This window comes from Pteropus alecto, unplaced genomic scaffold (genome assembly GCF_000325575.1).
Source record: "Pteropus alecto unplaced genomic scaffold, ASM32557v1 scaffold270, whole genome shotgun sequence".
NCBI lineage: Eukaryota > Metazoa > Chordata > Mammalia > Chiroptera > Pteropodidae > Pteropus > Pteropus alecto.
The window spans coordinates 4,994,368-5,005,042 of NW_006430735.1; the positions used below are offsets into that span (position 1 = coordinate 4,994,368).

The 10,675-nt window shown below is 40.7% G+C and overlaps 1 protein-coding gene across 2 annotated transcripts in view; it reads left to right on the forward strand.

The window, feature by feature from the left end:
* The first annotated feature begins 2,137 nt into the window (after nt 1–2,137).
* The window catches only part of PLCXD2 (phosphatidylinositol specific phospholipase C X domain containing 2), a 46,747-nt gene continuing 38,209 nt past the window's right edge, over nt 2,138–10,675 (forward strand). The window contains exons 1-2 of one of the 2 annotated variants that reach the window (XM_015595441.2): nt 2,138–2,201; nt 2,586–2,874. In XM_015595441.2, coding sequence (XP_015450927.1) covers nt 2,712–2,874 — 163 coding nt within the window. In that variant the 5' untranslated portion in view covers nt 2,138–2,201; nt 2,586–2,711. Of the gene's footprint in view, nt 2,875–10,675 lie in introns of both variants that reach the window. The other variant, XR_003048170.1, reaches the window with a different exon arrangement.

Sequence of the window (10,675 nt, forward strand, 5' to 3'; positions counted from 1 at the left end):
GAAAGATAAATACCATATGATTTCACTTATATGTGGAATCTAAGAAACAAAAAGAAAAAAGTAATCAAAAACAGACTCACAAATATAGTGGACAATTTGGTGACAGACAGAGGGGAGGGGGATTGGGGAACTGGAAGAATTGAGTGAAAGATTAAAGAAGTACAAATTAGTAGTTGATAGCTGGGTGGAAAGATGGGAAGCATGGCATAGGGAATGTAGTTAGCATTAATATGATGGCTAAGTGGAGGGTCGGGGGGAAGGGGGCAATTGGGGAAATCGTTTTATGAACAATATATGTCTAACCAATGTACTGTATACTTAAAACTAATTTAAATAAATTTATTTTTAAAAAAAGAATATATGGAGAGAGTGTTGTCTTCTTTTGAACCATTTTCTTGGGCAAATGAAGTAGTTTTGAAATAGCTGCCCAACATACAAAGTGTCTCATTCTGAAGTGGTTTCACTTCTCTTGTTTTCAAGTTCTCACACAGTGATATCTCTAAGTCTAAAGTTCAAACTTTCTTATTATGCTCCCTCTTTCCATTAAGAGCTGAAAACAAACCAACCAACAAACAAACAACAACAACAACAACAAATGGGATTGAAATTAACATTTCTGCAGTAGAGTTTAAATAACACATTTTGTTTGCCTTAGGCATCTTCCATAAAATTTTGTTTTGGGAAATTTAAGAGAAAAAAATTTAAGTTCAAGGGAAGGTAAGAAAGGTGACATTTTAAAAGTAAATCTTGGGATATTTCTTAAGAGTAATTTTTCCAAGGGAATAAACAATTTTGTTGACAAGAACAGCTAGGTGACATATTTCCAATGCCCTGTGATATACTTAAAAAAAGAGCACTCTATAGAAATGCCCTTTAAGTATCAAAAGATACATGATGAATTGTGTACATTTTTTATTAACCAAGGTATACACCTTTCAGAAAATGAAAAAAAAAAAAAAACCTTTGGTAATATTATGCAGCTCAAAAATCTGAAAAGCATGCTTACATGAATGTTAAGAACAGCCTGGAAGAGGAAATTTTAATAATGTGTCAAAAGGGAACAATAGGCAGTGGCAGTTATGACTATGAAAAGGTGGCTGGGACTCAGGCACTGGTGCTGTAAAGTTATCTTGAAGATGAGGTGGGTGCATGGTGATTAAACGTTAGCTGATCTACAGATCTTTATATGAACTTTCAGCCTTCTCTTAGCAAAGACTGCTGTTTCCTTTTTCCATATGCCCGCCTTGAATCACTGAGGAGCAGCCTAGCCTGAAGCCTTCCAGGGCTCCACCATCAAGGCCAAGATGTTTATTTTTCATTTACCAGTTTGCCAATATGTCCCTATGATTATCGGTGTGCAAAGTTCTCATACCCTTAGAGACCCTATGGTTTAAGGACCATTCGAAGGAGTAGGCGGCATTGCAGAAAGGCGGGAGATGTGTTAGTGTGTGTATAAGCTTCATTCCAAAATGAGATTTCCAAATAGTATATGAACTGCTCCGCTCCCAAACGTCCATTTCATCTATGAAAAAGAGATCGTACCAGCAATTTTCCCTGCCCACTCCGCATAAGGGGGTACTGTGAAGAGCAAATGCGACAAAGAATTTGGAAGAAGGTTCAAATAACAGGGCAATACAATGTAAGGTATCATTTCTTCCTCTGTAAAATGGGAATAAGTGGTGTGTAGGTGAATCTTAATTACGTAATGGTTGAAACATAAACCATCCCTGATGTTGTCATCCAAATACGGGATACTGCATCTTTCTCAGCTTCTTTACCTCTTGTTCTGCTATCACTGTGGTTTATTGAAAATTTAATAGTTTCTGTGTAATTGTTATTGCGCGCGCGCGTGTGTGTATGCGTGCTGAGGGAAAAGAAGGAAGAAAAAATATCTATAGGTGCTGGCTAGGTGAAAGCCCGAGGAAAGAGTCCTGTCTGAGGTCCTACTGATTCCAGCTGCAGTCTCTGCAGGCTGGCTGCCTACTGGAGAAACAGAGGGAGGAGACTGGGGCAGCAGAGGGGTGGAAGCTGCTCCGCGGGGCAGCCCGGGAGAGCGCGGGCCAATCGGAGCGCGCTTCGCCGGCGGCCAATCACGGGCCGCCTAGCCCGGCAAATCTGCCCGGCAGTGTGGGCGGGGCTGCCGTGAGTCCGGGTGCCGCCGGTTACTCTTCTGAGCCCCTTCAGGAAGCACAGGGCAGGAGGTGTGTGTGCGGAGAAGCCGGGGGAGGGAGCGCAGGCAGGCCTGGCTTAGGTGCCAGCCCAGTGACATCCATAGAAGCCTGTATCAGGCTGGTGATGGAGCGTCCGGGAGCTCACGTATGTATAGAGCCACCGGCTTGTCTATATGCTGTGTAGGCACCTGTCTTGTAAGTGGCTACGGGCGTGGCTGCTCGTCGGACGTTCAGTTTCTGTAAGATTTATCTCTAGGGGCCTACCTTCCCAGTGCTCCAGAGCAGAACATAAGAAGTTTAACGGAGCCGGCACTGAGCAGATTAAAGGAGTGGAACAGCGGCTGGGCCTGAGAGGGTGGGGACTGCGGGTGCTGTGGGGTAGAGAACCACCTATTTGTCCTGTCTCCCTGGCAGAAAGGTATTTTGGTAAGACTGGAGTGACAAAGGTGGACCTGAAATATCTAGAGAGCCTGGGCATGATGATCACTGAGTGAGTGGCACTCGACAGAACCTGGACAGTTTGTTGACTGACCGAGAGGGATGCTGGCAGTTAGGAAGGTAAGGAGGAAACTCAGGATGGGGACCATCTGCTCCCCCAACCCCAGCGGGACAAAGACATCATCGGAGGTCTGCAATGCCGACTGGATGGCCTCGCTGCCCCCTCACCTCCACAACGTGCCCCTTTCCAATCTGGCAATCCCAGGTATTCCTCTCTTCCTACTTGTTCCCACTGTGTTCGCTTCTGCCATTTTAGTGTTGTTAATGGGTTGGGTTGTTTTCTATTGTGCTGATAAAGTAATTGTCAGTGACCTTAACTAAGCCTCTTTTTATTTCCAAACCAAAAACTTAACACTGAAGCAGCTACTGTAAAGAGATTTAAGTACGCTGCATCATTGGCAAAAGGGACTCAGGAGAATAGAAGCACCGTTTTTTGTCTTTTTGTTTTGTTTTGTTTTTACTTGATAACCTTATTCTAAGACTATTATCTTCTAATGTTGGGGTCAGGGTATGTGAGGGTTGCATTTACTTGAATCACAGAAAAAAAGGAGGGATCAAGGGTAATGAATAAAAAGTCATTAATAATTTTAGATCTGGATCAAAATTAAAACTGAAAAGTATTTCCTTTCTTACCTGACCTTGCATATTGGAGAAAGAAAGAAAGAAAGAAAGAAAGAAACAAACAAACAAACAAACAAAAAGATTAGCATTAAAGAATAGGTTCAGAATCAGGACTGAGTGTAAAGACACATATTTTCGTGTTTGGAAAAGCCAGAAATAGAGAATGCAAGCACTTGTCACAGGTAGTCATTAGGTGTGATGAGGTGGTGGTGTTTGAAGCTTTGTCTATATATACACAGGTGTCTGCCTGACAGATCTAGAACCACAGTCTTGAAAAGCACTTCTGCTCCAGTTACTGTCTCTCTTCTAGGAGTTTTATACCTTGGCATCACTCTCATTAGATTTGTTAAATGGGTCCTCTTCCTTCCTCTTGAAAGCCAGTAAAAGCATGGTTTCTATGAAGGACATTTGAACTACAATGATCTTGGCCTAGTATGCTGGGCAAAGTCCTAGATGCTGGTACTTGGAAAGCATTCCTAGGGGCAGGGAGTGGACTACTGCCAATTCCTTCTCTCACCTGGAGACATAGCAATTGACTTCACCCCTAGACTACAAGACAAACTCCTCAGCATTCCTGGGAACAGTCTGCCTTTTTGGTGGCTGAAAGATGACCTCATTCAACCCCAGATCTTTGCTTTCTATGCATGAGGAAGAGCAGTGCTGGCTTCAGATGCAGCTTTTTCCTTATTTTCTTCTAATTTTGGAGATTTTCCAAGTTCCTTGTCCCCATGGGCTCTTGTTGCTTTTGAGCATGGAGAGGGCTGCTAAATCTCTTTATAGTTATGATCACTTGTACTCTATCAGCCATTGACTGCAGATCCTTGGGAAATGCCAGATGGTCATACTTCAGAACAGGTCTTTTCCATGTTTAATTGACACCTATGGAGTCATCATTGGAACGATGCACAGGCCTCTTTTAACATTAGTCATTTGTCATCAGGCTTTCTGATGGTTTGTTTTGTCAAGTGGTATGGCAAGTAGTATGTGTTTGCAAACAGAATGACATGTTACACAGGCCCTAAATGGCTCTGTCATTCAGGGCATGTCTGGGGTAGGCTGGGGCTTCCTCCTTCCCATTGTGCTTTGGAAGGTTCAGACCACAGCAGCAGCTCTACCTGTGGCTTGACAGTGCACTCTGACACCATTACTCCACAAAGGAGCTGGACATTTGTTCTGCAATCTGTAGGGTATCTCACAGTGACTACAATTGCCAGAGTTGGCAAGCAACCAGAGTCTGCTGCTGTAACTGGAAATTCTATGGTTAGCTGCCATTGAGTACACAGGAATTTGTTCACCCTTCTTTGTAAAGTTTGGTCCTTCTAAGCAATCAATCAATCAATCAATCAATAAGAGCAAGCAAGCAAGCAAGCAAGCCTTGACTTCTCAAAAGATGCTGAATTCACTACAATGACTGTCCTATTCCCAGCAGTAGAAGGGACATGAGTTTATGTATATATGAGCTTCAAGACGGGAAAATCACATATTAAATGTTAGCCACCCCTTCTGCACCCCTGCCCCACCACTAGTTCTCTCTCCCTCTCCCCAACCTCAAGTTTAATATTCCCCAGATAAAGGCTAGCAGTCAAGTTCTGCCAAGCCTTACTAAAAAATACAAAAGACATTTTAGAAAGTGGAGGTCAACATTTTCCTACTCCATCCTCTCTTCCTCTTCCCTCTCATCATCACCTTCGTTATAATAGCTATTATTTTCTGAGCACTACCATGCAGCACTCACTAGCAGACGTTACCTCAAATCCTTACCCCTCCACGATGTATCACTACCTTCATTCTGGAAATAAAGAAATTACTGTCCAGTGAGAGTAAGTAATTTTCTCCAGATCACACAAATAGTAAATAGCAGAACTAATATTAAGTCTCTGTGTAGCTGACTCCAAAACCGTGCACTCTCCTTCTGCCCTCAAGTGGACCTTGGGAAGTGCAGAGCAGCAGTGTGTGTATGGGGGGCAGGGTAATCTCTAACTGAAAACCAGTTTTCAGAGACCATCCTCTGCAGCAAATGAAAAATTTTTAGACTAGGTGGTCTTTATCTGAGTGATTATGTATCACTGGGAAGAGATGATAGATAGATAGATAGATAGATAGATAGATAGATAGATAGATAGATAGATAGATTCACATACATTATGTATACAGAGTATATAGCTAAGTGATATATATTTCACTGTTCATAATTGGAATTGTAAATAGAATTTTAGAATTAGAACACAGTAAGTTTTAAATTCAAATTTAGTGGTGAGACTTATTATTGCGTGTATGTATGTGTGTGTGTATGTACGAGTTTGTGCTCGCAAGTGCTGACCTAGGGTGTCTATAAGATTGGATCGCATCTGTAAGGACAGGGCTGGGTCAGCAGTGACATGGGAAAAGTCAGGGAAAAGGCACAGGTTCTGGAAGTAATAGCAGACCCAGAATGGAGTAAACTATGTCAGATTTGATTGCATCTGCTGCATTTGCCTAAGTCATGATGGGAGAGAACATGTGTGAGTGTGCCCTACTCCACAAAGCCTTAATATATTATTTTACTTCCACAACTGTTAAGAACACCTGTTAATGACCGGTATCACCCGAACATATTGAAATGTCTTGGAGAAGAACCTCAGAACGATTCTCATTGTCAACCGTATAGAATGATTATAGACTCTAAGGGTAAAAGATCTGGAAATTGCAAAAGTCAGATTTTTAAATTGAAGCTTTAAACTCTACAGACATTTTCACTGATGTTGTTGAAAGCATGATATTCTTTATGGACAAGTGGACTGATAGGAAATTTTTTTTCCTATAATGTACATGGCTTTTCAATGAATTCCTTTTCTTTGTATATTTTAGTGCTACTTTTTTTTTTTTTTTACCATGTTCTTTTCCTTCTTTTTATTAAAGGTAATCTATTTGATCTTGAACAAAGAGCCTTGAACTTAAGAGTCTCAAAATTTGATATTGATGATTCTGGCTATGTAATATTAAAGAAATATCCAAATCTATCGGGACTTAGTTTCCTCATTTGCAAAAAAGATGTTGGAGTAAATGAAATATAGAGTCCTTTCCAAATTAAAAAATTCTTTGATTAATTTTGTTGTTGTTGTTGTTGCTACTTCTTTGTCCCAACGTAGAAAGAGATAAGAAGAAAAATTGGGTCATTTTAGGTCTAACGGCCATTTCTTTTATGCCTCTTCAAAACAAGCAATTATTTTTGCCATGTGCATATAAGGACTCTCAATTGCTAGAATAAAGCAGGATCCTCTCACTTTAGCATCCTGAAACGGGCTGTAGATTAGTCGTTCTAAATGAACAGGCCCCGAATACATTTTAAGAAGCCTTGTGTGTGTGTGTGTGTGTGTGTGTGTGTACATTCACCATATACAATTTAAAAAAACTAATTGGCGTAAACAGAAATGTAAATAAATATTATAAAAACACACAGAATGGAAAGATTAATTCCAAATTTTGAGGTTAGGAACTGCTTTGTTGAAAAAAATGGCATTTGAAGAATGGTCAAAATTTCAAGGGATGTGGCTTAGTGGTCAGGGTTGGGAAGGGTACTTTCCAAGAGAAATAAATGAATTAAGCTAAGGGACAGGAGTATATTGGAGAAATAACTAGAAGTCTTCCTCTCCTGCCCCTCAAGAATGCTTTGTTAATAACTTTATCATAGTACTTTCAACGCATCATTATTTTTAGGTATCTGTCTCCCACATTGTCTAGGAACTTGCACACAGAAAATACGATTATTTCCCTTTATAATCCTAAATCCTAGTACAGGGTAGCAGCTTAGTCATTGGTGACTGTCAAGTGAGTAATTTAATGCATGGAACTGGAGAATAAGAATGTTGGAAATGTGGCGTGCAGCCACCATCATTTCCAACTGTGACCAAAGCTAAACTAAATAGATTGGTTAGGTTCACCTCATGTCTAGCCATATGAAGCAATCCAAACATTTTCCAATTTCTTGTTATTTTGCATAATATTCCTGTAGCTATAGATATGGCTCATCACTGAGCCCCATTAGAAAGGAAAATTCTGAGGCAGAATAAAATGGTCAGAAGAGTCAGAAGTAAAGCTCTGGTATAACTTCTGTCCTAGGAACAATTCTTTCACCCTGAATCCTTTCTGCCTTCCTTCTTCCCTTGTCAAATTTGAGCTTCTCATGTTTCCTGTCTGGCTGCAGCCTCAGCCTGCTCTCATTTCTTATCCCTCTCTTCACCCTCATTCCACTGACCTGGCCTGAACCCTGGCATCTCCCTTTCCAGTGTCAGCCCTTGTCCAGACGCTCCCCACTGCTCTCCAATTCCCAATGCTTCTCTGTTCTCATCTTGTTGATGGTTATCCCCTTTCTGGAATCCTATCTTTTTCCTGTGCAGTTCTGCCTTTGGCCACTGGTGATTTCTATAGCTCTTTTCCTGTGGTTCCACAGTCTCTTCCCATAGGTGTGACATGGAGACAAAATCATTACCAGGGCAAGATGAAGGGATAATTATTCAGATCCTGCTTCTGGAAGTTGGACCAAGTATGATACATCTAAAAGAGATTTAGGGACGTAAAAGGGTATACATTGTGGAACAAGAAGTTTGGGTCGGCTCCCCTTTGAGGATAGCATGAACCATGAGTCAGCGCTAGAACAAACCCATTCTCCAATGGACAACCAGGGACCAAACTGAATTTTCTAGAACTGAGTCCCTCAAAAAAAATCATGTGGGACCAAAATGGTCTCTTAAGTGGGAAGACAGTTTTTTTGTTGCTGTTTTCATTTTTTTTTTTTCCCTTGGGTGGTCATTATGAGGAATAAAAAAGAGGCTATAACTTTGGTGATCCCATTAGCAGATTTCTCTTCCAAGAAGGCTTTTTCCTAGATTTCCCCATCCCCATTCCCAATCACACAAAAGCCATAAGTAGTTCAGAAATCACACATGTCTATAAGAAGCAGAATCATGGATTGCTTAAAAATATTAAGGCTAGAGCCACATTGGATTTGAACACCAACTCTGCCCCTCACAACTCTGTGACCTTGGGCAAGTTACTGAACCTCTCTGTGCCCAGTGTCCTCTGTAAAACAGAGATAATAATGGCACCACGCCATTTGGTCAGTATGAGAATCAAATAAATTCTTATAGCATACTTAGAACAGTTCCTGTCACAAAATGAGCACTATATAATAATGGCAATAATAATAATAGCAATTATTATTATAATGTCTTTTTTTACATTAATCATGACATTCATTTACTGAAAGCCTGTGCCTGGAATGGACAACAAAAAAGAGGTATAAGATGTAGTCCATACCCTCAGGTAATTTATAGTCCATTTAAGGAGCTGACCTTCCAGTTAATCCATGTGGCTCAGTGTTTTCTGTCTGATCATATCAGGGCAGCTTAAATGTCATCCCCTCTAGGGGACTTAGTTAAGGGAAAGATACATGGAAGGTTGCCCAGGATGTGAGTACCAAGGGAGCCTTACATGCAGTATGAGTGCGGCTGATCAAGAGAGCCAGAAAATTCTCTTTAGGTACTTACTCTGTCCTCTCATTCCAAGTTCAGCTGTCAAACTTTGTCATGTCCAGCCTTTGGGAAAAATTCAACCCTCTGTGACAAGGTTGTTAATTTTGCCTCTGCTCGCCTCATTTCGCCGTCATTTGCCCTCCTAATCCAGTTATTTGGTTCCCACCCATCTCAAGAATAAGAACATTACAAAATAGAGATTGTATAACTCCTCCCTTAGCCATTGAAATAGCTTCATGATCCCTCTAAACATATACATCACCCCCCCACACACACACACTGCCCATCACCTAACACACATACATGCATAAACACTGAGCCTCAACCTTAGCCTCACCCTAAAGAGAGCCCAAATTTTAATGCCCTTTATTGCTTACCCTTTATAATGATCCTGCAAAATATGCCCACTGCTATTTCAGATCCTAGGAGCCTGCTGCTGTTTTAGATGTGCTTCTGAAGCTGAGATTTCCATTTCTAACATGTGGTCTGACCTGACTCCACACCGTGACAAAGCTTGGCTCCACATCTTCCCCCTGCCTCTAAGAGCTTATGTGCACAGGCACACTGAAGGCAGTGTTAGCGAAATGCTTTAGCATCCTGTAAAGGGAAGGTGCAAACCATTTTGCAAATGCCGAATAACCCTAATTAGAGTTTCAAACCAGGCTGCAGAGGAGGGATTATTTATAGATATTGTAATAGGTGGGTGTGTTTGTGTGTGTAAAAAGAATTTGAATATAAGTCAAGAACCAAATATAGGTGGAGGAGAACTATGACTAAATCTGTGTGAATATTTATTCACATGCTTGAGCAGGGTTCCTTCCACTTTCCCATATCCACAGGAATTTGGATTACACTGCTATACACCTGTGAAGATCAACCACCACCTGGGAGGATTCCATTAGTAGAACTTTAGTGCCTCCAGGATAAAATAGGTTTGGCCACAGAGGACTGCATTGCTCTAAAAGAGCTGTCTAATTGTGTTATCTATGAAGTATTGGCAGTCTTTCTTAGATTCATTGTCTACTAAGGATCTGACATTTTCTAAGAGAATAGCAGGATTTTAAAAAATTTCCAGTTATTCTAGAACTATTGGCTGTAAGGCATTATATCTTCTCAGAGAATATTCTGTCAATATTTTTTCTCTGTACAGAACTGACACAATCAAACGAAGGAAAAAATAGGAAGCGTTTGTACCCTGTAATGCAAACGTCTTGCCTTTCAGCAGTAGTCTGCAGTAATGGTGGAACTGAGAAATTTCTAGACTCTGTCAGACTGAGATGAATATTTTATGAACATGCATGATTTGAAGACTTATATACTGAAAGCAGTATTCTTAAAGTACAATTGAAACCAGATCGAAAAAAATGTCAAGCAGATAAAGATGAAAACAGTGTTTCCCTCCTCCCTGGGTTTGGGTTCAGGTCACCAACCTGTCAGGAGGTGCTCACTCACATGGATCCTCATAAGAATTATATGAGCACATGGTGTCAATTTGGCTTTTGAAAAAGTGTGGCTGCTTGCTTATTTCTTTCATTTCATTTTGTTCTCATTGTCAATATTTTTAAAATATATTTATTTAAAGGAAAATCATTTATTCAGAGGGTATTGAGTGCCCTTTCATGCCAGGTACTGTGTTAGATGAGGTTAATATAGAAATTAATAAGATTCTTTTCCCTGCTCTTCAAGAAGTTATGATCTTATAAAAGAAAAAAGCCAAAATTCAAACACTGTGGAGAAGAATGCACAGGTGACTATAACACTCATAAAACCAGTACCCAATTCTGTTACTGGTCGGAGGAAGAAAGCTTGGTAGACTGTGCTTCCAAGAGGAGAGGACCCTTGGGCTGAGTCGTAAAGAGCACGTAGTAAATATCC